General features: G+C 45.9%; 6 protein-coding genes across 6 annotated transcripts; all 6 read right to left on the bottom strand.

The window, feature by feature from the left end:
• Nucleotides 1-1026: 1026 nt before the first annotated feature.
• On the bottom strand, nucleotides 1027-2126 carry F5J12DRAFT_786585 (uncharacterized protein; the record flags this gene model as incomplete). Its single annotated transcript, XM_051743477.1, has 4 exons — nucleotides 1027-1281; nucleotides 1365-1571; nucleotides 1627-1869; nucleotides 1923-2126. The coding sequence occupies 4 exons, from the start codon at nucleotides 2124-2126 to the stop codon at nucleotides 1027-1029; spliced, it is 909 nt and encodes a 302-aa protein (XP_051595180.1).
• Nucleotides 2127-11903: 9777 nt separating this feature from the next.
• On the bottom strand, nucleotides 11904-13323 carry F5J12DRAFT_897812 (GTP-binding protein; the record flags this gene model as incomplete). The annotated part of the gene is made up of 9 exons (XM_051748057.1): nucleotides 11904-11936; nucleotides 11984-12068; nucleotides 12114-12252; nucleotides 12301-12504; nucleotides 12561-12643; nucleotides 12707-12879; nucleotides 12930-12962; nucleotides 13014-13195; nucleotides 13254-13323. 9 exons carry the CDS (start codon nucleotides 13321-13323, stop codon nucleotides 11904-11906), a joined length of 1002 nt encoding a protein of 333 aa, XP_051595179.1.
• Nucleotides 13324-14404: 1081 nt separating this feature from the next.
• F5J12DRAFT_929918 (uncharacterized protein) lies at nucleotides 14405-15753 on the bottom strand (the record flags this gene model as incomplete). The annotated part of the gene is made up of 6 exons (XM_051749512.1): nucleotides 15430-15753; nucleotides 15321-15351; nucleotides 15121-15273; nucleotides 15056-15064; nucleotides 14508-14685; nucleotides 14405-14454 (listed from the first exon to the last, which is right to left on the bottom strand). Exons 1-6 carry the CDS (start codon nucleotides 15660-15662, stop codon nucleotides 14405-14407), a joined length of 654 nt encoding a protein of 217 aa, XP_051595178.1. The 5' UTR covers nucleotides 15663-15753.
• A 1121-nt stretch (nucleotides 15754-16874) lies between these two features.
• On the bottom strand, nucleotides 16875-17279 carry F5J12DRAFT_693857 (uncharacterized protein; the record flags this gene model as incomplete). The annotated part of the gene is made up of 2 exons (XM_051740413.1): nucleotides 16875-16943; nucleotides 17025-17279. Coding segments are annotated over 2 exons (324 nt in total), but the record flags the coding sequence as incomplete, so codon positions are not given.
• A 1585-nt stretch (nucleotides 17280-18864) lies between these two features.
• On the bottom strand, nucleotides 18865-20486 carry F5J12DRAFT_786580 (uncharacterized protein; the record flags this gene model as incomplete). Its single annotated transcript, XM_051743476.1, has 5 exons — nucleotides 18865-19126; nucleotides 19338-19507; nucleotides 19587-19721; nucleotides 19893-20327; nucleotides 20385-20486. The coding sequence occupies 5 exons, from the start codon at nucleotides 20484-20486 to the stop codon at nucleotides 18865-18867; spliced, it is 1104 nt and encodes a 367-aa protein (XP_051595176.1).
• Nucleotides 20487-22186: 1700 nt separating this feature from the next.
• Nucleotides 22187-24345, bottom strand: F5J12DRAFT_786579 (uncharacterized protein; the record flags this gene model as incomplete). The annotated part of the gene is made up of 10 exons (XM_051743475.1): nucleotides 22187-22480; nucleotides 22539-22854; nucleotides 22935-22972; nucleotides 23032-23158; nucleotides 23209-23324; nucleotides 23373-23634; nucleotides 23677-23773; nucleotides 23823-23925; nucleotides 24071-24257; nucleotides 24323-24345. 10 exons carry the CDS (start codon nucleotides 24343-24345, stop codon nucleotides 22187-22189), a joined length of 1563 nt encoding a protein of 520 aa, XP_051595175.1.
• Between the last annotated feature and the right edge of the window lie 2426 nt (nucleotides 24346-26771).

Here is a 26771-nt window from a genome sequence, read left to right as displayed (position 1 = left end):
GTCACACAGCTGTGCCACTGTGACTCATATTACTGGTTTGGATGACAAGGCACTAGACCACCTTCTCACAGAAGCTGAGGATGAACCAACTGATGATGAAGCCAAGGCCTATGCCTCAGACAGCTGACTATCCACCTGTTCCAGCACCCACAGCCTGTCCATCATGCCCTCCCCTTCTTTCCTTCCTACTTGCCTCCATGCCCTCCTCTCCTATGCTACCCCTACCCCCTGCCATGGTTTCAACTGCCTCCCTGCAGCTTCTCCCACTACCTTTGTTCCACCTCCCACATTGACTGGGGACAGTCAGCATTCACAGTCCCCCACAGGGATGACCAGCATACCACTTTCCCCATCTGATACCAAACATAGTTTGTTTCCCCTCATCTGTTTTACCCTGGGATTTGTCTGGAGACCTCTGTTCTACCCTGGGTTTCGTCTGGTGATTCTACTGATAGCTAGTTCACACTCAAACAACATACAAACCACTAACAAAAAGTCCAAAACTGTCTAGAAAAATAACAAAACACCTGATAAGTATATAACTAAAACAATGTCTCTCCTGTCACTTCTCTCACTAGTCTTGCTGATGCCATCCTCAGCTGCCATATACTGCAGATACTTGCAACTATCCTGCACATTTCCTCTTTGAACACACAGTCAGTACACACCCCTTGATCCATTTTCCTTTCAATTCTTCTTCTGTCTCCTTACACTTGATACCCCAAAATCATCCCAGTTACCCAATAAACTGTCCCCTCATTCTCTCTTCAAGACATCATTACATCCAACCATCAACACCATACTATGAGGACTCACTGCTGAGAGAAGTCAAAAGTTGCACGAAGAAGACAAGTCAGGTGGTACCCCATGCACTCTACAATACTTTCACTGATCCAGGGCTAGTTCTTCGCCAAGTGGACACAAGTCTCCCACAATGCCTTACATCACAACTACATGGGACAAGACAAGACTTGGTATATTCCTGTGCATAAGGCACAAGAACAAATCTACAAACTATGTGGTCATCTACTCTATGCCAAGCTCTTCAAGGGCCTCCATGAGCTGGTTGATGCAGACCTGCAGATGCATGGTGGCTGTGTGCGAAGCCATGGCCTTGGCCCTCACCATCATCAGTGCTCGAGACAAGGCCACAGCAGTCTTGTCATCCAATCCACCACACACTGGTACCTTACCCTTTCTGCGGGCCCTGCTCTTGACCACCTCCATGATGTCATTGTTGCCATCATCATGACCCCACTTTGATGGACTGGCCTTAGGGGCCTTCATAGATCATGCTGTAGCAAGTTAGCCTCAGATGCATTGAGACACAACCACTACTTACCAACTGATGTGCCTGCCTGCACCTTCTTGCCTGCTGCCTTGCTTGACTTTTCACAGCCCTGCTTGATCTTTGCACACACATCACAGGTCTTGCCCAACATTCCAGTACAATAGATCCTCTTCAGGGCACACTGCATGCATGGCTCCTTGTGGGTGATCATACCTGTGGCTGGGATACAGATCTTCAGCCAGGTAGGCTCTTTGTTGCTTTCAGCAATGGTCTTCTGAGACTGCTGTGTGGTTGCAGTGTCAATGAGACTGAACAATGTGCCCATGGTGACTTACCCTGTGAGCTGGCTGTGGAACTTCCACATGCGACATCTTCACTGCACCATCATCACTGAGCTCCACCACTGTCTCTTCCCCCATCTGAATGTCCTGCTCCACCTTTGCATGTGCTTCAGCTTCTTCTGCAGTCCACTGTTCATAAAGATCATCAGCCTCTGCCAGCACAGGAGCATCTTCTGCACTGACCCATACAGAAACCCCAAGCACCTTCCCTTGCTTGACCAGGGGCATCAATATTGCCTGTGGCCATCTTGTTGATGTCACACAGCCAAGTCACCAAATGAACCACTTACTGTCTTTTCCTCCCAGCACCTCAGCCATGTCACCTTCTCCTCCCACATGTCCTCCCAGTCATTGGGCACACATTTTGCCTCTGCCACAAGCCCTGCTGATGCAGCTGCAAGCTGCTCTCTTAATGAAGCCCTTTCAGCTTCCACAGGATCTGGGGTCAGAGCAAGTACAAGTTGCAAGAGATGAGGGGCATGGTTAGCAGACATGGTATGAGTAAGAGAGATGATTGATGAGGGGGAAAGAATCAGAATGATGTGAAGGTTTGAGCCATGCACTAACAAATATTTACTTTGTGGCCATGAGATGCTTATGTCATTGGTCCAGACACCTATATGTGGCATTCAATGGTCTTCTTGCATTCCTTGGCACCACATTTCCTTCGCTTCTATGTGGAATCCACTGGTGTTCTTGAATCCTTGGCACTACACCTTCACCATCACCATCCAGCTAAGTTATTTACATCCTCCATGCCTGTGGCTGACCAGGGATGGTCAGCATCTAAGTCCCCTGCAGGTGTGAGGAATCTGCATTCCTTGGACATGTAAACCCCTATCATCAACCATTCCATGACTATCATTACATTCCCAGGCCTCTCAAACATGCCACTGTTCACATGCTACCTTCCCATTCCATTCCCTCACTCCCTCTCATTGTAGGGAGCCATATACTCCCTGAGGCTGGAACAGGAATCTGTCACTAAATTCCACAGGCCTCTACAACAAACCCATTTCAGAATTTTTCCCACTCGCATCCTCAAGTTTCCTCCCAACCCCTGTTGCCTTTGGAGTTTCTACTGCCCTTCAGCATGTCACTCAGTCATCAAGACACTGTTCCAGAAATTCTGCATTTGTGCAGAGTCACCTGGAATTCAGCAGCTGTGCCACTGCTCAGTCACATCACTGGTCATCCATGCCATTTACCTCTAATAAACTCTGGTTTCCCCTGTTGCCCTAAATTCTGCAAGCTGGACTTCATGCCAGTATGCTATGCTCTGCCCCCCCTGTGCTGCTCAGCTCCACCTCCCACTTGTACACATACTCTCATTCTGTTGGAAGATACCCCTTACCATTGTTCTGTTCTTACTCTTGTCTACTACCCACCAGACTATTTCACATGCATCTGTACTTCACTGACATCCTTTCCTTTATTTTCCAGTCTTTTAGTTTTTCTGCCCCACCTTACTCCAACTTGTACCTGCTTCCCTTGTACTATATAATTCCACCATGATGTCAGAAATATACCACCCATCTTTTGGAGTCACTATCCAAGTCATTCACATACCTAAGTGTTCAAAAGTGTCTGCCATGTACTCTATATCTACTGTGTCTTCTGTGTTTCTGTGTCTCACAAGTCTTGGAATTACTTCTTTGTGCCAAGGTCATAACTTGGAATTTTGTACACAAGTCTACTCATTCCCAATTTGCCTACGTCTCTGCAGAATTAAATTCCATGCCCCATATTCAACTCCTCAATTGACCCTACCACCATATTCTATGTCTCCTTCCTACTCAGCACCCCTTGGGTTGAGCCTAGGGATTGCCCTACAGCTTCCCCCCTAATTGCATGCTACCCGGAGGTAGTGTCTCACATCATGCAATGCTATACCTGCAGCCACTGTGCTCTGGTCACTTCCTTTCTTTCAGACTCTTTTCTTTTACCATGGTCTCTGTTCCCTTTATGTTAGTAGTATACCCTTGGCCCCTGTTCTGGCCTGTCTCTTGTGTATGTGCTGTTGCACAGCTTTCCTTTACTTGTACCCTGTCTTACTTCAGTTCCAGGTTTTCCCAGACTATAAAGTCCTGTACTTAGGTACAGAATGGCACCCTTTGGACACTGGAAGGTCACCATGAGTTTCTTCTTACTTTGTCCACACTGCACATCCTGCAACCCACCATGCACAAACTATGTATACCACTCACACCACTCACATCACCAGTATGACTCTGCAGAGCATGCCACACACATCACAAGCCACTACTGCTACAAGGCACTGGGACCCACCTTCTAGCTTTGGCAGTTCAGAATCCCTTGGGATGAGCAATTCATTCCTTTCATTTTATTGTTGTTATCTAAGCTATCTAGCTTGTGTCATACAGCTACTTGGACTTATTCCTACAATGTTGCATGTCCTAAGCAAGGCACAAGGAACTAATGCTAGTGGTGGATATAAAGGGCTGTTGGATCAGAGAGAAGACAGCCAGAAAAAGAAAAGAAGTCCAACAAAAGGGAAATGAGGTAACAACAAGGTGAAAAAAGGGGTGAAATGTAACAAATAGCAATGCAAGGAAACTAAGGGTTAAGTGAGGAATGTAGAAAACAGAGGCCAGAAACTGGGGACAGGCACTGCCTCAGTACAGTGGCTCAAAAAACTGACTGCATGTTTGGACATTTTCCACTAAAGTCAATAATGCCCCATACCACCTAACCTAGGCCCTAACCTACAAGTGTATGAAAAAAAGCCCTTACCCTTGGCTCTCTATTGGTGCAGGGGTCAAGGGTTTCAGATAAGGCTTGATCAAATGGCAGCCATTTCAAAATGATGACTCATGCAGTCAGTTTTTTGACTTTATATCAATTTACATATCTAGTACTTTGTATGAACTCCTTTGGCCCTAATAACTGCTTCAATCCTTCTAGGCATGCTTTCTATTCATTTTTGACACTGCTCCTCATCAATCTTCCCCCACTCCTCCACCACTCTTTCCCACAGTCAGTGAATGCCTGTAGGAGCACTCTCATAACCTGAGGGGCATCTCTTGAGGTGATTCCAAGTATGTTCAATGGGATTAAGGTCTGGATATTGTGCAGGCAAGTCCAGAAGGTTGATTTCCTGTTCTTCCAACCAACTTTTGGCTCTCCTAGAGGTGTGCTTGGGGCCGTTGTCTTGTTGAAAGATAATGTCACCTTCTGGAATTCCAGAATCTTCCAAGATTTGCAGCAGCCCCTGCTCCAGAATGGCCACATACTGTTCAGCATCCATCCACCTTCCACCTCACTCAAAACCCCTGCTCCATTCCACCTTCTGCAGCCCCATACCATCAGTGAACCACTTCCACACTTAACTGTACCCTTGACCTCTCTAGCAATTAGCCCTTCACCCTTCTTTTTCCACACATACTCCTACCCATCTGACCCAGTCCTATGTATTTAGGTCTCATCTGACCATATAACTCTCTTCCTGTCCTCCACAGTCCAATTCTGGTACTTGAGAGCAAAGGTTAGCCTTCTCTTCTTGTGTACATTAGAAAGCAAGGGCTTCTTTTTCTTCACTACAGCCTTCACAGAGGATTCCTTGAGGGTATTTCACACAGTTTGTGGTAGACAGGAGTATCAATAATAGAATTGATGAATTGAATGGCATGGACAGCATTTTTTGGCTTGCCAATAATGATTTGCTGAACAATAACCCTTTTGTTGGTAGGGGTAAGCTTTAATGGATGGCCACCACAAAGCCTAGTCCCCTCTGGGTGTAGTTTCTGAAGGACCTGGCATACTGTAGACTACCCTAAGCTGGTTTTGGAAGCAATTTTCCTGGAGGAAAGATCAAGAGTGGAGAGAGATATGTTGCTCTTTCTTTGAGAAGCAGAGATGGGTTTCATGGTGATGGTGGGGTTTATTTATAATGCCTGACACTCAGTTACATAAAGGTGACATAATAGAACCATTACCAGATATATGTACTAATATTACAGTATGCCAAGGTCTAATATATGTAATTGAAACCTAAAGTCAAAAAACTGGCCACATGAGTCATCATTTTGAAATGGCTGCCATTTGATCAAACCTTATCCAAAACCCTTGACCCCTGCACCAATAGAGAGCCAAGTGTAAGGGCTTTGTTTCATACACTTATAGGTTAGGGCCTAGGTTAGGTGGTATGGGGCATTATTGACTTTAGTGAAAAATGTCCAAACATGTGGTCAGTTTTTTGAGCCACTGTATAAGCAAGAGCAGTACAAGATCTAACTAGAAAAGAATAACAAGGAAATGAAGTGCTCTTGGCATTCCTCTGTTGGAACTGGGGTGCTGAGTTGTTTGGCATATGACATGCATTAGTTATTAATTGCAGTTGCAAAAGTGTGCAACTTACTCAGTGAAAAAAAAAAAAGAAAGAAAAGAACCAACATAATTGCAGCAGCAGCAGCAAGATATGCATCAGTACACAATGATGGTAACAATCATGAGGACCTGGATATGCTGGATATGCATGGTTAACTGGAGGAACTGTAGATTGTTTGTGCTCACAATAAATCTATGATAGCCACAGTATGAATATTTGAACTACTGTCAATAGTAACCTTTTCAAATTTAATTTTCCCATTTATTGTCACATTGTACCATCTTCTCAAAGAACTACTATCAATAGTCATCTAATTCTAATATTACAGGTGTCTACTGCTACACTATCTTTAGTGGTGGACTGTGAGTGAAGACTGTTAATAGATTGCTAAGTATGAAGAGCTGACAAGTGACTTACCTGTTGGGGGTGGAAAGAGGGAAAAGGTGTTTGCAAGAAAAGTTGTTGTTGATATACTGAATGCAACTCACAGTCACATACATGCATTGTGTGATTTTGTTGTGGCTACCATGTGACCATGAGTTGCATTCAGTATATCAACAACAACTTTTCTTACAAACACCTTTTCCTTCTTTCCACAAGTAAGTGGCCAATATTGACTGCTACTATGGACTAACTTCAATCAGTGTCACTCTCTGCAAGTCATGATGTTCCACCCAATACACATAAGTAGATAGATATGTATAGTAGCTAATCTGTAATGGCTTGTAAAGAATTGTTATGAGCAGCATAGAATTTTGAATATGCTCTGAATACAAGTGTAGATGAAAACATGGTGACAAATGTAAAATAAAGAAAGACTGAAAGATCATACCTTTGGGCTACTGTTATTTTATTGCAACAGGTCTGTAAGAGTTGTTGTCTGCATTTTCACTCCTGAAAATGTCTGCACAAATCCCTGTAACCCAGCACACAATTCCATGATGTTGCATACCTGTCACCACACAGGTAGGTCATGTACTAATGCTGCCTACATGTTTAGCAGCCATCATGGTGATGTTTTTTTATTGTTTTCCAATCTGAATGTAAGTTTCCAAATGGCTTGATGACCAATTGACAAGGTCATGAAGTTAGTAACCCAATGTCATCAAGATGCACATGAGTGAGTCCAACCTTAATCTGAATGTGGCTCCAATCTGTATTGTCTAACATCTACAATAGCAGACCTCCCATTCATTTTTTCCTGTGTCCTTGTGGTGGTCCCTCACTTGTCAAAATGCATTGGTTATTTATTGCCCTTTATGGTGCCTGACAACAGGTGCATTTACCTCATTCCTACAATGCTTCCCATTAATACAGCTCTTCCCTCAAGTGAAAACAAAAGTGCACTCATTGAAGTGGTCATCAAGTTGGTCTACACCATTACAAATAAGGCTGGTGTCAAGCCAGGAGTTAGGGCCCTTCCATATATAGTGCAAAGGGGGGGGGGCTTGTGGTAGATTCAGTCCCTACTCCTACAACCAGTGTGAATTGATAACCCCTGCAGCAAACACTGAATTGACTGTCAATGATTCAGCATGCTTCCTGCTCAAGAAGAAAGCCACTTCATAAGTTCAGACTGCTGCCCTGCTCATTGTGAGTAAAATTCTGTGATTCTACAACCTGCATTCATGACTGGATTAGGCATACATGCAAGAAACATCCACATAAAAGGTGCCAGACCAGGTGTACCTCATGCAAAAGTTGGCATTTGGTTTGTGTTGTCCTCCAGCTTCATGGCATTTTGCACCCTGCTCTTCTTCACCTACCTGGTAGACTTGGCTTCCTTCATTCCATCTCTGATGTTATGTTTTTGCAGTGTGTTAGTTTGCTTGTTCTGTGTATATGGTGTAGTACTCATGTGGGGTGCAACCCTTGGTATTGAACTCCCAATAGAGGAAGTAGCAAAGAAACAATGTCTCCTATTTTACATATGTAGACCATATGTAAACATCATGTATACAAACATTGGGTGGTGATGGTGATAATCAGTGTGCATGGTTTTCATTATGAATGTTTGATTCTCATTTCATATTTAGGTTTGACTTGATTATCTTGGTCAAGGTGTGATGCTGGTGATGACTATTGCCTCATGCATTTTCTGTGATGCTCTGCACTGACAATAACAATCTTACCATATAACATCTCCTGTCATAGCCAATTTTCACCACACACATGGTGGAACCTACTCATTGTGCAAAGCATTCCCACAACTGTCTCCATCCCTACATGCATTCCCCTGGTTCATCATTAACATCATTTACCCCATCTGCATCTTTGCACTCCTCCCAGCTGGTCCAATGTGACATGAATATCCGGGGCACTTCTGGTAACTCTGGTGCACAATGAAATTGGAATGCCTGATTTTTGACAAACATACACAGCAGTTCAGTATAGTGCAGTGCCACTTAGCAGACTTCCGGGGACCAATGGATGAGAAATTCTGTGACAATATCAAGTGCATAACTGCAGTTGCCATTTGTTTAGCTTTTGGAACCATGCAGAGGTGCATGAGAAGGGTAGGGTATCCTTGGTCTCAATTACATCTCTGCTTAGTGCTTCCTTGACAGCTTTCCCAAGTTGTCCCCCCACATAATAACAACTCCTGCAATTCAACCCAGGTCTGTTTCTCTACCTTCCTATGTTGTGTTCTGTCTAAGATAATGTACCAGTAGCAGGGGTGAATAGAATCAGTAGGATTGAAGAAATTGTTCATTCCTGGTGCATGGTCCCAATTGGATGTCTGTCATTAGACTAAGGTACAATTGATTATATTAGGGACAAACCAATAAGAAAAATACAGAGAAGCATGGCATTTGCAACCAGGCAACTAACGTCAAACAATGAGAATGCCATCATAATTAATTCATCAGAAACAATAATGCAGGTAACAATAACCTGGCCACCCTTGTAAATGCCCTTGTAAATTCCTCAATTCCTCCCAGTAACTGAGTCAAACCAAATCCCCATGCCTCTTGTCAGGTCACAATGTGCAAGGTCTCAATCTGTTCCTCCACCTGTCCCCCACCCAGTGGAGGCTTTACCCCTGTTAGCCTCACAGGCCAAGATAGTGTATCAGCAGGTCTGGCATGTCATCATGGTAGTAGAGCAAGAAATGAGGCCCATGAGTGTCAGACCTCTTTAAAGAATAGAAAGGAGCTGTGTAGGGTGCAGTCACCCCAGTCCAGTCAGATGCCAACTTAGGATACATCCAAATCACCTCAGTCACAGTTGCCCAATCAGGATACACCCAAATTGCCTTGGCACCAAAGACAGTCAGTTTTGCCAGTGTTGATGTTGGGGATCCTCACTCACCAGCCTCAAGTCTATTGAGCTTACCACTAAAATTTGGAAACCACCCAGTGAGGTAGGCCATCTGGAAAGGGGTGGATACAACCTTGAGGAGCACTTGCAATGGAGTGACAATGAGATGCATAAAGTCAAGGTATGTACATCTTAGATGATGTGCTTCATTAACTAAGATAAGACTTGGCAGTGAGTCATCCACACAGCAGTGAAGAAGTATGTAAATAAGTTTTATCTGTGTGTCTTACAAGAATGTAAATGCCATATAGTACACTTCACACATGTAAACTGAGATAACAATATTGAACATGCCATACAAATTGATGATAAGCCATAGTCCCATACCCCAACATGCTACTCTTATTTGTGACCATATATAGACTTTATTGGCCTTCTGGCTTTATCAACAGTGGCTTTGCTGAAAACATCTCAGAAAAATAACTCCATAAATGGTGAAAATATCCACTTGCAGCAGTATGCACATGGATGTTTTGAGATTCAGTCATTAATACCACTGGACACATTTGTGGGAAATGTGACATTTTGGTGGTAGTTTGGATGTATATGGGACCTTGGAGATTGTCATATAAATTGCCAGATTCCAGCAATGTATTGGGGTTATACAAAGGCAGCATGAATTCCCAACTTCTGATGGCAGGAAAACAGGTCTCGAATTTGAAGGTTGCATAGGACTACACAAGGGGACATGAATGTACATAATAACAAGCAGATTCCAAATTTCACAGAATTCTCCAAAGCAATAGGGGATTTCAAAAAAGACACTGGTAGGCATTGAGATACTGCAAACCAAATCATCATACTGCTTAGCAGGTGGAAACCAAGGGACTTACCATGAACAGTGAAATGCATAAGAGCTGAAATTGTCTTTTTTTCATTTCAGGAATTTCTTTGCTGTAGACAGTATAAATAGTACTTCCATCATTGTGGTAAAGAATATGTCTTACACATCTGGTTTTCCTGTGCTATACCCACAAGCATGGGGCATAAATCATCCACACTTTCACCATGCTGCTGGAAGGCTGCTGCAATGTGTGCAATAACAGCATTTTGGACACCTGATTTCTGATATTTTCTGACAATCTCTGTCAGATGCTGCTGCAAATCCTTTCTGGCATTAGCCCCATCCTTGACCTGCAACTGGAAAAATAAGCATTCAAAGACAATTACACAACCTGTAATTATGAGCTTCAGATTCAAGCAGCATCAAAAGAGACATATACCAATGCCATGTTCTGCAAGTGCCTTCAGGGAAGGCTGACTTGACACAGACAATGTAGGGATGGAGATGGAATAGCTGTCATGTTTGATGGATTGCTATGACCAACCAATTCAACACATCATAGACAGCTGAGGGGGGGAAAGGAATGGGAACATACCACCTGAAAAGACATCAAGAGTAAAACAGGAACCAATGTTAAAGTAGGAAAAAGAGAGTGACAAACCAACTGTAAAACATATGGGCAATGAATGAGTGTGGGATGTGGAACAAACCATACATTCTGGAAATGGGTTAAAATTTGTCAGGATTTTAGAAGAGATATGACAGCTAACATGCTGAGAGAGATGTAAGAGAAGAAATCAACAAAGGGCATACTCCAAGGGAAGATTGTACTGACATCCTAACACAATGTCTCAGCAATATTGTAGAGATTCATGCACTGATCAGGCTCACCATCTATTTGATGAGAAGACCTTGTTAAAAGCATGCTAAATAGGCAATTTCCATGACACTCACTCTCTAAGACCCATAGGCCAAAAGTGAAATAGTGAGGATCATGAATATATATCATCCTCTAGCAGACACTGAGACAACATCACTCACATCCTATGAATGCAAATGCAGTGGGGTAGGAGAGAAAATCACATTCAGCAACCATACAGGGCCACCACATTTCATCTGTCCACTCACATGCTATGCATGCAAGTCAAGCAAAGCAGTGGCAAATGTAGTCAGCATGCATCCACCACCATCCACCATGACTCCACTCACAAGCTATGAACCCCAGTCCAACAGGGTGGGAGTGAACATGTCAGCATGCATCCACCACCACCTGTCATGACTCCACTCACTTCCTATGAACCCCAGTCCAACAGGGTGGGAGTGAACATGTCAGCATGCATCCACCACCATCTGTCATACTCCACTCACAAACTATGAACCCCAGTCCAACAGGGTGGGAGTGAACATGTCAGCATGCATCCACCACCATCTGTCATGACTCCACTCACTGCCTATGAACCCCAGTCCAACAGGGTGGGAGTGAACATGTCAGCATGCATCCACCACCATCTGTCATACTCCACTCACAAACTATGAACCCCAGTCCAACAGGGTGGGAGTGAACATGTCAGCATGCATCCACCACCATCTGTCATGACTCCACTCACTCTCTATGAACCCCAGTCCAACAGGGTGGGAGTGAACATGTCAGCATGCATCCACCACCATCTGTCATGACTCCACTCACTCTCTATGAACCCCAGTCCAACAGGGTGGGAGTGAACATGTCAGCATGCACCCACCACCATCTTCAATGAGTCAACTTACATTCTGCCAATCACAGTCAAACACAATGGTAACCATCATCTTCAGCATCAGTTATACTGGTACTTGCAGAATTTCACACACCTCCTATAACCTAATTAGCCTCTCATTCACCCAAAACACTGGTTGCTTACAAATGGGAACCATGATCCAAGGGCATATGGTAACTCCCCCAAGTCAAAATGATCAGCCCCCTCATTCATGCTTCTCTTCAGTGTCCTTTCTGTAGTTAGCACCCTGTAGAACTTGATTTTTACCACTCACTTCATTATGGCAAATTCCATGCAGAGCCCCAAGTTTGATTGCTGTGATGATATAAGCAGTCCTTGCAGCCCTTCCTCAGTCAAAGCATTTGCTGTGCATTTCAATAGCTCTTCACAATCTGCACTCTCCTGTTCCATACCTGGAGAGACACATGCCAATCCTGTTTTTCTAATCATGACCTACTTACCAGTGAGTATCAGGAAGCTTTGAGGTGGAAACTTCAGTTCATTCAGCCACCCCTTGATCTTTTCAAGGCAGCCCTGTTGCAGCTGTTTTTCTACCCCTGGTGCCTCTTTCATTGCATCATCTACAGTTAACCCCCTTCTCATAAGCTGCTGCACTGCATCAAGATTTAAGGTGTCTGCCTTTGTTAGTAGCACAATCACAGGAACTGCACAAATCCTCAATCTTTGTATGAAGTGTGATGTGATATTTGTGTACACATACCATGTCCTGAATCACACTCATTAAAGAACTTCCTTTCAGCAGCCATGACCATCCTATGGCTTTCATTCAAAGGAATGCAATACCTAAATCAATCACAAAGACCAGATCAGTAGACTCTCAGTGGCACTTGTCAAACATGTCCCTACCAAATTGCATGCAGTCTGTTTTCCAGTTTGGTGGACTTTGCTTGATCTGTAACAAACTTCTTCATCTTATCAAACTCTGCCTCGCTCCCCGCCTCAAATCCACATGAATCATGGAACACATAGCGCGGGTTACTTTTAAACACTAGCTCATCTTCAATGTTATGGTAGCCACGCTGCATAAGTTCGAAAGTGAGCACCATGTAATTTCACATGGTGGCCTTACCCCCAATGAACCCTGCACCGCCCTAGTATCAACCTAGCGGAATGACATGTTGACAGATACAAAACACATAACACACCCACATACCTTCTCTCCAGTTCCATCAAAGATCTCAGGCTGATCCGTAGTGTTACAGACCCGCTGTAAAACAGTTGTTTTACCCGCATTTGCTCTGCCCATGACGAGAATGCGAAAACGAGGGATGCGATCAATCTGCCTTTTGGCCTCAGTAGGATCTAAGCGATAGTTTAAAGCTTGTGTAGGGTTGACTGAATGTGGGGCAACATGAAGGAGTGGCCTCAGTGGGAATGGCAACTAGTAACACACCAGCATTGTCACTCGGACGTTGAGAACGCCGCAGCGAACGCCACCAGGAACGAACAGAACTCGGCGCCATCGCGATGTGAAGATGAGAAAACAGGTGTTAGGATGTCCTGAGCGGTAAGCGTGCTACGACTGTTGTGGACGATGGTGAAGTACGAAGGGCAAGGTACTGCGGATTCGAGTGGCGTTGAACGCTCAACGTGCCTATCTCTAGTGCACAGCCTGACACATGTGTAAACTACGACCACCAAGTTCCTGTTGGGCCGTCCCATTTCTTCTCGTCGTCTGACCGAGTCCCGGTGATCCATTGGCGCAGGAAAGACTCGACCATCAATCCTGCCTTGTTATCTTCGATTGCTCATAGCAACGCCATGGGAGCTCGCCCCATACTCTCCGCGGTACTAAGCCAGCTCGGTAGGTGCAATAGTTATGCTGCTGGTGAAATGTACTACCGATCTTCTCAGCGGCTTTGTGTTTCCATGCTCGCCCCGTCCTCCACACCAGACACTGTAGCACAGTTGGGTTTCCCCAGCTCCTCCCTCCAGGATTTGGTGTCCAAAAACCTTCTTCCACAATACTCGGTCGTGCAGTTGGGAAATCCACAAGTAGCATGTCTCTTGCTAACCCACCCGAGTATTAGCACGAGGAGTATAAACAATCATTGACCTGACCAAGACGCCCGCACAATGACGGGGTCAAGATCTAAACTACGCACCGACTTGCTACGACTACAACCGTTGGTGGTGTCGACAATGACCATCGTTGAGCATTCCAACTCTATTGTCACCCTCTCACAATACAGGACCCAAGCTCCGTTTCCAAAATGCATCACCAGTGAGTGCTGCGTTCTGGCTACCGCCTGATCCCCCCGCCTTACCTCCACCCAGTTGAGATCCTATCCTTCACGCTGTGGGTGACTCCAACTGATAGCCATGGAAGTGGCGGACCCTCCGGTATAAAATTTGCATGATAATCTAATGGGACCACTATCAATCCCCATGCCATAGTCATTCATATGCCACTACGCAGTTTTCCAGCTAAACATCAATAGAATAACTTTTAGAGCACCTGCCTCGGTGCTCCTTCCATTGGTGGACGGTTTTGTTACTCTCTGGGAGGCGAAGACAGTCCTAAGGCCACAGATACATATCACATTACCCCTTCCCCACATACTCTATTCCCTCCAGAGCGACTTCATGGGAGTCTTACCGTCGGAATCAAGTGCAGGGGCCATCAGAGCATATCGATTGTACTCACTGAGCATTTCACATAATGAGAATTGCCCAGGCTCGAGTTCTCGTCGTATCTTTGGTGTCAGGATACACAACGAGTCGTTCATAGAGTCGATGTATGCCAAGAAGACATGTCCTACATGCTTTGCGAAAGACTTTGCCAGAGACTCAGCTTTTTGTGTTTCGGCGGCAATCGCGGTGTGCTGTGTCGTATGCACATGCGGGACAGTTTTGATAGTGAGTGGGTGAGAGCTGGACTAAGAGCACGGCTTTCGGCAATGCCGAGCGGCTGAGACGGTGAAATCCAAGACGGAAGTGTTGCTGCGACGAGTTTACTCAGCTTAGCTCCTGGTTGGAGACGCACGCGCCTGGTTATCAGCAGCAGCCAATGTAAGACGAATGCTAGATGCGGGAGCGTACGTATAACTATGTCACGTCCCAGACGAATGAGAGAGCCTGCTATGGAAACGATACAGCGAAAATCGCAAACGAGGAGACATCGTCGTGGTGGGTGGTTCCCGATACCATTTTACAGAGCAAAGACCAGATACTCCCGAGGTCAACTGAACGCACAGCAGCGACCTGCCATTGGATATAAGAATGACATTGACTAAAGCGTTTTAAGTGATGATACTCACTCTGTCAGAACAATGCTTCGCGATCAGCTGCAGATAATGGTAATGTTCTTTCAATTCTGGTGAACCTCCGTATAGGTGAGGTTGATCGGTGAAGGCATCGAGGCAGCACGTTACGAATGCTTGGTCCACTTTGAGAGTTCCTGTGGTGACGTGCTACCGAACCCTGTTACTTATAATCAGAATAGGAGCTTGATACAGACCTTGAGGCCGGGAGCCAGGGCTCCTCGATTCCTTCTCCCATCACACCGAGGAGGTGCATCAGGAAATTAACACTTAGTTCGAGAAATTCGCAGTGGCGGTGAGGCCCACCTGCCCCATCCGACGGGCGTGGGAACTTGCCCCGAACGGTCGGTCAGGCTTGCACAGAGCCCCGGTGATGTCATGCTGTCACCCCCCTCGGCACGCTGGCCGCGTCGGCACGTCCTCCGCGACGGTCCGACCCATTTGGCAATTTCGTAATTGCCGTACGAGGCAACCGTCGTCGTCATCTGCTTTCGATCGCAATCAATGGTATATATTGGAGGGAAGGGCCACCGGCCCATGCAATTTATGTTAGTAAATGGCAATTGCCATCTCTTGATTGATGAACTTTCGAGCTTTGTGTAGAGAACATGTATTATGGAGAATGTGTAGGTAGAGTATCTACCACTACACCACAGTATGTTGAGTAAGAAGTGTAAGAGACAATGCAACAGTGAATGATATTTTTTATATTAAAAAAAAAGGATAGCTCATTGCTGCTCTGCCTGGTAGTGGTGCTCCCCATCCCCACAATGCCATTTGCAAGCAGCTATGATGGCATTGAGGAGCCTCGGCAGTGCTTCTGTAAGCTCAGAGGAACACATCCTCATTCCCTTGGAACCTGGAGAGCCAGATACAACTGTCAGAGACACTGGAGTAGGACAGATTAAAGTAGTACATACTCATTCAGAAATTCAGTGGCCATGACCTTGCACTGGTAGTGCTTAGTGTTGAGGCACTGGCACTTACCATTGTAGTAGTGATGGGGGCAGTCCTTGAGCAGAGTGTGCAGGTTGAGCCATGGCTTGCCCTTTGTCCAGTGGCACACAATGTCCTTCCAGGAGTCTGACCTTGGAGTGTGTGTCCTGTCTGCCTGTAAGACAGGAACATCCAGGATGAGCAGTCCCAGGGGAGTGGCAGAGGAACTCAAGTGGCTGTTGGTCCTCTCAGGTCCAATGTGTGAAGTGAGGGACTTGCACCATTGGCATAGACATCCAGGGGTAGTTGGATGAGGTGCAGCAATATGAGCAGCAATGGTTGTGAATCATGTGGCTGGGTGGCCAGAATGGACTGAACTGTTGGAGGTGGCAAGATTGTGCTCCAATACTGTGTGGATGAGCATTGATGGTGTTGACATTGGTGGGCTGTTGCAGATTTTAGTTTGGCCTTCATGTGGTGATGGTGAGGAATGGAATGGATTCACCATCTGTCACAGCATTGCCAGTGCCCTGACATGGCACCATTGGTGCAGAATATGAGTACACACCAGGGGCAGCAGATGTCAAGGCCAGTGCTGTGACTATGTTGCTCATGTTGCCCAGTTTTTGGTGAATCTCCCTTACATCTGCTGACATTGCCATGTGTGAATGAGACATTTTTTTCACCATTGAGTGCAGTGCCATGATGTCTGCTGTTAGTGCTGCATGGGCCATGTGGAGTGCTTCTGTAGATGCTGGCCAGATGAGTGCAGCTTCACCAGCAAGCGAGTCCTCAGCTTCCCATGAGATCAGGCCCAGGGCATCACTGTGGTCAGTTTCATAGCAATGAAGTTCATCAAGCAGGTAACACATCAGCATATCATGCTGTGTGTGTGGTGTCAAGGACAAAGCAAGAAGTGCTGGTTCACTCCAACACACCCAGATAGGAAAGAACACAAGACTCACATGTTCACCTTCAGCCCACCCCCCCCACCATTGGACATGCATGAGGGTCCATCGCTGCCCCACTGGGGCATACATGAACCTGTACTGCACTCCTCCCTGATGGTAGCAATGTGTGGAGAATGTTCCAGGAATCCCAGCACCTGCCACTCCCTCATCAATCCACTTCTGAACCATATCATGGGAGAGTGGTTCACCTGGCTGCAGCACCCCATTTGCACTGATGGCAGGAAAGAGGAAGTCATTGTCAGCCATTGGTCAACCAAGATGGACAATCTTGGTCCATCTCATCCAGAAAACCAGGTGCATGAAGACATCACATGCTTTGCCCATATCTGGGCATGGATAAACCTTGTAGTGATTACCTATGGATACATGCCATCAAAAATGGACATCAGATGTGAGGTAGTGCCACATCATGAAGATGGGATTGAGCATACTTCATAAGTCAATTTTCCTCATCCCTTTGTCCAACTTTCTCTGCCACCCCTTTCAATTCCTCAGGTGCACCTCAAAGTACACACCAAGGTTGTTGATGGTGAGTGATCCTTCCTCACCTTGAAGGTACTTCAGGAACACATTATCTACAGTGGTCCTGTCAAGTTTTATGTCCCCACACTTCAGCCTGACCAGTTCATAGTTCCTAGTTGTAAATTGTCATCATCGACTTTGGAGGTAAAGCCACATGCTAGTTACCTGGTCCACAGCATGAATGCGACAGCAGCACAGGCCAGCTGTTCAATGTGCCATGTGGTGGTCAGTTTTGTCTTCACATCTGTTGCCCACTTGACTAACAGTGGCACTGAGGGTTCCGAGTGTGTCATCACTGAATGGATGTACTGCAATGGGGAGTCAAGGGGACAGCAAGAATTGGACCAGGTGAGGATCATGTCCAGGTACTCCTTCTTCATGGCACCAGAGTGTGTGTGCTCAGATCCTTGAGAATTGACCTTATGCTGGATAGATGCTACAACATCATCCACTTCTGCCAAGCACACCGGATTCCCCTCCCACCACTGGCATTCACTATTGTAATGCCAGGCCTCACAGAATGTCCCACCATCACTGTCAGGAGCATCTGTTTTAGTCACTGGCAAAGGTAGAGTCATGCGAGACATATGCCTCATCCCACATCAATTTAAATGCTGCTTGAATGCCGTCGATTGTACTCTGACTGCAGTTCTCCTGGAAACCCTTCCATGAAAGGTAAAGGGCCAGGGCCTTGTCTGAGCACTGATTTGGCATGCACTTGAACGTGTTCTTAAAGTCTGGATCACCATACACTTCCGAGCTCAGGTCCCCACTGCCAACATGACTTGGACTTGGAGACAGTTGCATCCCCTCCACTTGAAAGTGGCTCTGTAGCCATGACTGTGCCTGGCAGACATGCCTGGCATACATTGCCCTTGTCTTGGCTGCTCAAAGGTGAGTTTGTTTGCCAGCCTCTTTGATCCAATGAATGGTGTGTAGGCTGGGCTGTTCTTTTGGAGAAGATGCCTTTGCCCTCCTCTTTCTTTTGTCAGGGGAGCTAGGTAAGGCAATGCTCTTTGTCATTGACACCTTCTGTCTGACCTTGGCATGTACAGGATGTTCATTCCCTCCACAAGTGGCCTGAATGCAACCAGCTGGTGTGTGGGAGTTGCAAATGAAGTCAGTTCATAGTGTAGCTGCACTGTCAACTAGCTACTATTTTTTTCAGAATCAATTTGGTGACATCATATTCAGTGCGAAGCCCTCAACAACCAATGTGCACAGGAGTGCGACAACAAAACTGGAACAGTAATTAATATAATGCTAGTAATACATCATACACATAGTTATGAATACCCCTTGCCCCATCAAGTCAGTGATGCCCAGCAGCTTCCATCGAAATCCCCACTGTTTCTCCTCCAATGAGTGATGCCAGGGTGCCAATGTCAGTGTGGTTGATACCATGAGGAGTGATTTCCATGGGTGTTCTACAATGGGTCATGAGGTTGCAGAACAATGACAAGTGGCAGTAGTTCATGTATGAACCACCAAATTTGATGACTCCTTGCACTTTCTTCATGATTGCTGCATGTGCAACTGCAATCCCAAGCATGTTGGAAGCTTCAATGCACTGGCTGTTCAAGTATGTGTGAGTAAAGTCAACATCTGGAAGGCAGATCACTGCCTTCAAGTTGACACTGTCAGTCTCCAAAACCTGCTCCTCTCATCTTGATGCTCCCCTCATCATACTCCAACAAAAATATGAGGTAGGGACACTGCACAGGCTGACCAAGTTCAATGTTGTGTTCTTGAATTGGCAGAGGAAGATGTCTTCTTTGACTGTACCCTGCCCATTTCTCCAAGTTATCTTTGCTCTGGACAACAAAGAGGTCCATCTTGAAGCTCCCAGCAATGTGGCCAGTGACCACAGCAAGACTCCAATCAATCTTTCTGGCATGGTTGAGTGCCAGCCAAAGGTGCCATGGTGACTGAAGGTGGAGCTTTGACTCGATTTCCTTGTCTGGAATGGTGAAGAAAGATTTGATGAACATGGAGTCTTCTTCAATAATGGTGGACATAGGGTCATGGTCATACCAAATCCACTGAAAGTGAAAGCATTTTGATATTCATAGTGATGTTGATGATTTCTTTCAGATGGGGGATACCAAGCTTAGCATTTCTGTTGTATACACCAGCATGGTGGAAGGCATTAAGAGTCACTTTGAGTAACTGGTTCAATGATAGCAAAGAAAGATTCAATGAACATGGAGTCTTCTTGTCCTGGGCCATGTAGGATTCCAAGTATACACATCAGTAAACCACTTTGTGTGCTGGCAGTCCTAGGGAATCTGTCCAGTGCTGGACAGCTCTGGACAGCTCTGGCCAGCAAAAGTGATTTACTGATGCAGAAGGCGAAAGTGTTTTGATATTGGTAGCAATGTTGATGATTTCTTTCAGACAGGGGACACTGAGCGTAGCATTTTTGCTGGACACACTGGCATAGTGGAAGGTGTTGAGAGTCATTTGAGTAGCTGGTTCACCAATGGACTGGGCAGCAACAGTACTGCACATCCCTCCAGGGTTAACCAGAGTATGGTTGAACTTCACCTCAATCTTGTCCAACACCCACTCAAATGCTTCATGGTTGAGGTGGAACTCTTCCAATATGTGGCAGGTAGCATGTGTGGCTCGTACATGCATGTGGAAGGTCAGTAAAGCATTTGCCTGCACTTCCCTGCTAACTTCTCCATGAAGCTGGTGGACTGCATCAACAGTGTAGGCTGGTTCAAGGTCACTAGGCTTGCAGTGGTCGATGTGGAAGATGTGAACAAGCCACTGTCATTGTCCATGAGATTAACACAAAATGAATGCAAAGAACCAAAAGGTGTTTACCAAACAGCAGGTGATGCAAACATGAACATCTCCATCTTCAACAATAGGGGGGGTGCACATGTGCTCCATCAAGAAGTACCCTGACAAAGACAATGCAGACATGATTTTTGCTGACAGAGGTGCATATGTGCTTCATCAAGGAGTACTCCAGTGAAGACAATGTGGATACGATTTTGGCTGACAGAGGTCTATATGTGCTCCATTGAGGAGTACCCTGGCAAAGACAATGTGGATACAATTTTGGCTGACAGATATTTGACACCAACAGGCATGGGTGGGGGGGTGCAGAGAAAGCCAGGGAGGGGGATATGATGTGACAAGATGTCATTGGGTATAGTTTGCCTCCACTGTCTTGATGGTGGTATCAACAAGACCTTCTTGACCAGCTGTGGCATGGAAAAAGTACCCCCCTGTGGGGGTCAGACTGCATATGTCCCCTTGCCTCCGGGCTGAAGTCATCCTTTCCAGTGAACCAGAGAGTAGGGAGATGATGGGGTGCCCCTTTGGGCAAAAGTATGTATGGCAGGTCGATCCATATGAGGCACAGAAAGTTGGTCAGGTACAGAAGGCAAATGAGGTAAGGACAGTTACCTAGGAGATCTCAGCGAAGCATGACTGGGTTCATAGTGACCAAGGTAAGTCAAGTCAACACCTGGAACACAGATCACTGCCTTTAAATTGACACTGTCAGTCCCAAAACCCACTCCATTTTCATCTTGATGCTCCCCTCATCATCCAGGATGGTGAAGAAGGATTCGACAAATGCAAAATCTTCGCTCCAACTCCCTGTCACTGAGCCTGAATGTGTTGATCCTCTGGTGCACTGATAAATGCATCATGCATCCCATCTTCTCTGTACATAAGCTGGATGAGGTCACCCAATGAATTGTGCACTGTACCATCATAGCAGACATCGCCTGTCTCCACCATTTTGACAGCAAGCTTGATAAGACCTTCTTGACCAGCCATGGCATGGAAGAAGGGTTCCTGCCAAATGGTATATGCTTTCCTCCTACACTCTGCTGCCCTACACAGATGGACACTGGCAAAACATTGATATTAACCTTTGGATCCTGCAGTGACCATTCACAAGCAAGGTTAAGTTGACACTCAACCATACCTTCAAAATTTTATCTCACCAACTGAACCTAGTGCATATTTTGATCTGTGACCATTGCAGAATTGGCAGTCATAGGGAATGAGGTAGGCATGTCATGGGCAGTCTCCAGATATAGTATGCAGGAAGGGTGAATAAATGAGATGGAGGATACCAGAGTGGGGAGACAGCGGGACACATGCAAACTGGGAAGACAGATTACTTGCATTCAAGGGTTTCCAGGGTTTCCAGCAAACATGAGAATTGGAGGATGATGGGGCAATAAACTGACATTATCATTAGAAACAGTGCACTTGCTGAAAACAATGCCCACCTGAATGCTAATCTCTGGTCCATCAGATCCCTCCCAAAATTTGTAGTACCCAGCCTTGGGAATGAACTATGATTTCTTTTTCTTTTTTCCTTTCAGATGCATGACACCAATGAATACACCTCTCTTTGGGTAAAAGTCAGTATGTATAACGAGTTGAACCTACAGAATTACCTAGGAGATTGCAGGCAGTCAGCAAGTTGGATCTGGAGGACAGAATCTGATATGTCACATTCACTTGGGTGGGCAGACTGGCAGTAGCATGGAGCAAAGCACAACAGGCAGGGAAGTAAGCGAGGTAGACTCACACAGACATGGTGATTGTGCCACTCACAAACTGATACAACACTATAGAAATGTGTGCTAGGCAAATGACTAGTCGTCATCCATGAGACCAATGACTCCAGCTTTGAGATGTGGTGCATCTGCACCACCTACCAGGTCAATAACTCCAGTTTCATGAGGAAGGCTAACTGTTGACTCCACCAGATTGGGTCTTGAGTATTCTAACATGACTGCTGGCATCTCTATCTCATATGCAGGCAATGGATCTGTGTCCACTGGTGTTTCAAGTGGCAAACTTGGCACAGAGAGCTTGTATGACTTGTCAGAATGGCTCAGGACCCAAAGGTTGTGTTGCAGCCACTCACTATCAACATTCCCTGGCAGCTGTGGATGGTGGATGATGAGGTGGGGTGGGTGTATTCAGTGCAATTGCAAGACTCACCTGCAGAAGTGCATGCATGGCTGTGCTGGCATGAGCACCCATCAATCTGGACCAGATGGTATCTGGTGACCAGCCAAGGTGCTGTGAACAGAACTCTGCCAGTGATGCAAGATCAGGCTGACAAGACCTCACAATGGCAATGGGGGGATGGCAACCCTCTGACCATGAGGTAAGAGGTAACAGATACATTGCTAAGATTGCAGGGTCAGGGAACTCAATGCATTCCTCCACAATGATACAGGCAAGCTCATGGTGCCTATGTCCAAGGAGGTGTTGAGGATCCATTTGTAGTACCTCACAGATGTTGTCACACCACCTGGCAACAAACTCCATAAACTCCATGAACTGAAACATGATAGCAGCTTGGAAGAGGGTCTTTCCAAAGCCATAATTTACCAATCAATGGGCAATGTCTGTGCTGCACCACTGGCAACCTGTCTAATGAATTGAATGAGGATGCTGCCCAATTCAGGGGGCTGAATATGGCACTTACCTCACTATCTACACTACTCATCAGCATAACAAGGAGGAGGTCACCCCACTTGAGGCCAGTGCAATTTTGTAAGGTGTCAGATGAATAGAGTTGCATGCCTTCATACTTGCCAGATGGTGGGATGCCACTATTTGTGGTAAGCTAAATGACCACATGTCCATGTTTGAACTGACCTACCTGTGAATGATGCAAGTCACACCAAACAGCAGCACATTGTTGTACAGTGTCACCATGACATCAACAAGGGTGCATGACTGGAGGCAGGCAAGTTCTGTCTCTGCCTCCCCTGGAGGCTTGTGAGCTTTGTTAGCACCTGGTGGCATGCACAGTCGATGACTCACTGTGTGCCAGCTGAAACCAAATGCCATCAACAGCTCTTGAAAGCACTGCACAAGGAGGGGTGGATAGCATGGGTGCACAATGTCTTTTCCCCTCTTGAGCTGAGGGCAGTCCAGCCCATCAAAAACAAAGTATGGGTGGAGGGGCATCTGAGAGATGGAAGAAAGGTGATGGAAAATCGTTTGTATTTCATGTGACTGTCCTGTGCCAGCTTGGTGCCATGAAAACATGTTAAGCAATGAATACATCCATGCACTACTGGGGCTTGTGAGGGATGAAATGGACCATACAAAGCAGGTGACTAACCTGGCATTAAAGCCCACAGTGAGCAACTGGGCACCTGCTCCACCACCACACATGCCAAGGTTCTCAGTAGCAAGCTCACCAAGTGTGCATTGTCTCACTGCAGGAGCAAGAAGCTAATTACAGTTAATGTAGCCATGTGAACGAACAGCATTCAAGTGCCCACATGGTTTTGGAACATGGTGGAAGACTCATTGGGAGGTCAAGGAGTGTGATGATGTAGAAAGCCAGTTGATGTAGGGCAGCGCCCAGCTGACAAATAGGTCAGCATAGTTTACTTGCCAGTTTAGCATCATGATGGATGGCATCACAAGAATAGATATACTTGATGCATGAGATCTATGTTTCAAAACTTATGAGTGGAAGAGGAAGGGAAGGAGTTGACAATGCAGCTCACCAACTGATTGGTAAGTGCAAGGACAGTCTTCAGGCCAAGTTGAACCTCCTGGTCTTGAAAGTCTTGAAGGGGACCAATGATCAGCTCAAGAATGGCTGCATAGACATTATGTCCAGTGCCAAACTGCCCAGTGAAGGGAACAGCCAACAGGCTGCTCACCAGACCCATCCAATGGGACTGAATTGACCTTTGAGTGATAGTGATCTGTCAACTGGGCAAAACATTGGGATAGGCTCGCTGACAAGTACTCACCAATGGCAGTGATCAAAGAGCATTGAGTGTTGAAGATGGAGGGCAAATGCAGGTAAGGGCTCCTGCTGCCATGCACTCCACTAACCTGCCCTAAGTGATTATGTCAGTGCCCTGGACCCAATAGGCCTCGAGGCTGCAGACTGGTTTGAGCTGCAAAGTGCTGGAAAGCAATTGTAAAGTCCTGTAAAGTGACTTTGCAGTGGGAAATGAGTATGCACCTTTGCATCCAGGCTGGCCCCATTTGCATTTTTGAACCAGTGAAATTAGCAAACCAGTTGACAGGACATGTTGAAGCTCATGAAGGCCTGGATCCCATGTACTCATGATGGCCCACTAGGAATTATGGTATTACAGTGGCAGGGTCCCAGGTGAGGTGTTTTGTAAGTATGCATTTAGGCAATTTGCACTGCCATGCAGGTACATGCAGAACTGATGAACACATATTGTATATACACTGTGTGTGAAGTAGTGGTCTACTTTCCTGCTATTTCTTCCAGCCAGATGGCCCCATCTGTACTGTAGCAAGTTGATGGTCACCATAAAAACAGACTTAGAGTTGTAGGGTCTGGGCAACAGGCACAAGGTCAATCAGCTCTTCAGAGAGAGCAAGACAAGTGGGAGGAACAAGAGGATGATGGTGACAATGCAGGAGGGGAGGATGACACAGAAGAAACTGGAGGGGAGGTAGCAGTCAAAGGTCTTCTAGACCCAGGAGGGGGAGGGGCAACCAACATTGGATACTGGCAGACATTGTAAATAAGATCAGCTCCCCCTAAGACATCAAAAAGTTGAAGGAGTAGGGGGACCTGCTCATAGGCAATTTCATTGAGGATAGTGCAAGCAGGGGACAGGAGAGGGTTCTGTCAGTTTACATATCTAGACAGATCTTCAAGCTGAAGGGCTTGGATGGTAGCATGGTATACAAGGTCAAGGGGAGAGTTCTCATCAACCACATGGTAGACAGTGCCAACAATGGTGGGATCAGTGATGAAGAGTCAGTAGGAGGCAATCATCTGATCACTGGCAGGTTGTCATTGCTGATAGGTGAATGGAGTGTGATGGCAGGAGGGTTCACAAGGGTAAGTGTAATGATGGGGAGGCATTTTGACAGAGAGTCTTCTGACAGTACAAGTAGTTTGTCAAGTGGGTTGTTTTTGAGAAGGAAAGTCTCTGGGGAATCATTTTTTATATGTGGAGAGCATATCATCCATATGTTCAAGGTGTGTTTCTTTCTGCCATGAGTTTTTGGAAGAAGGGAAACCCTTCCATTTGATTAAGAAGGCATGTCCATGGCTGGACCTTTTATGGCTGACTATCACCTCTACTTCATATTCTTCTTCTTCATTTATCAAATCAGGGGGTGGAGCCAGGAAGTTCAGTCTGTGGATATCATTTTTGCGACAGGGTGATAGGAGGGAAGCATGGAAGATGTTATGTATCTTCCATTGTGTGGGAATTGTGAGGTGATAGGTGATCAGAGATAGGACTTCAGAAATGACAAAGGGTCCTTCTTGTTTGGGAGCAACTTTTCTATTTTCATGGGAACATTTTAAGTTCCAGGCTTCGAGCCAGACCTTATCTCCTTTCTGGAACAGGGAGAAAGGTCATGACAAGCAGTTTTTCATTACATTTCTAGCTAGATCATGTGCTGCTAGGGCTTCTTCTCTAGCTTTTCAGAGTTTGTCAAGTCTGGACTTGGTGGCTGGAAGGTGGGTTTCTGCAATAAGCGATGGAAGGGGTTTCAGTTCATACACATACATGAGGTAGAATGGGGATTGATGTGTGACAGAATGAGGATGGTGATTATGCATGAATTTTGCCATGGGGAGGTTATCCACTCAAGAAGCAGGATCATTCTGGCAGAAGATTTGGAGATATGTTTCTACCTCTTGGTTAACATGTTCTGTTTCTCCATCTGTCTGAGGATGATATGCCATAGACAGGGCAAGGGAGTATCCAAGGAGGGAAGCAAGTTCTTTTGTGAAGGTGGAGGCAAACTGAGGTCCTCTATCAGATATAATTTTGTCATACAGCCCAAAATGGGAGTAGACCTTCTTAAAAAACAAGGTCACAATATCAGCAGTGGAGGCAGTTTTCTTAGTAGGTGTCAAAACTACCCCCTTTGTAAGCCCATGGTCTACCATGACCAAGAGAGAGTCATAACCTTTGGAAGGGGGAAGGTCAGTGACCAGATCACAAGAGATCTGTTGGAAAGGGCAAGTTGAAGTTGAGGGTATGGGTGTAAGGGGTGGAGTTGTTGGGTGGGTGTTAACCTTGTTCTGCTGGCAAGTAGCACAGCCCTCAACATATTTTTGGACAAAGGAGGCAAGTCCAGGCCACCTGAACTTGGACAAGATGAGCTGTTGAGTTTTCAGGACACCAGAGTGTCCAGTGGAGGGGTGGTCATGGTGACTGGACACCACAGTTCAGCAGAGGGAAGGGTCATCTG

This window comes from Pisolithus orientalis (genome assembly GCF_024613125.1).
Source record: "Pisolithus orientalis strain OTSU chromosome Unknown F5J12scaffold_60, whole genome shotgun sequence".
Taxonomy (NCBI): Eukaryota; Fungi; Basidiomycota; class Agaricomycetes; order Boletales; family Pisolithaceae; genus Pisolithus; species Pisolithus orientalis.
This window is presented reverse-complemented; position numbering and strand designations above follow the sequence as displayed.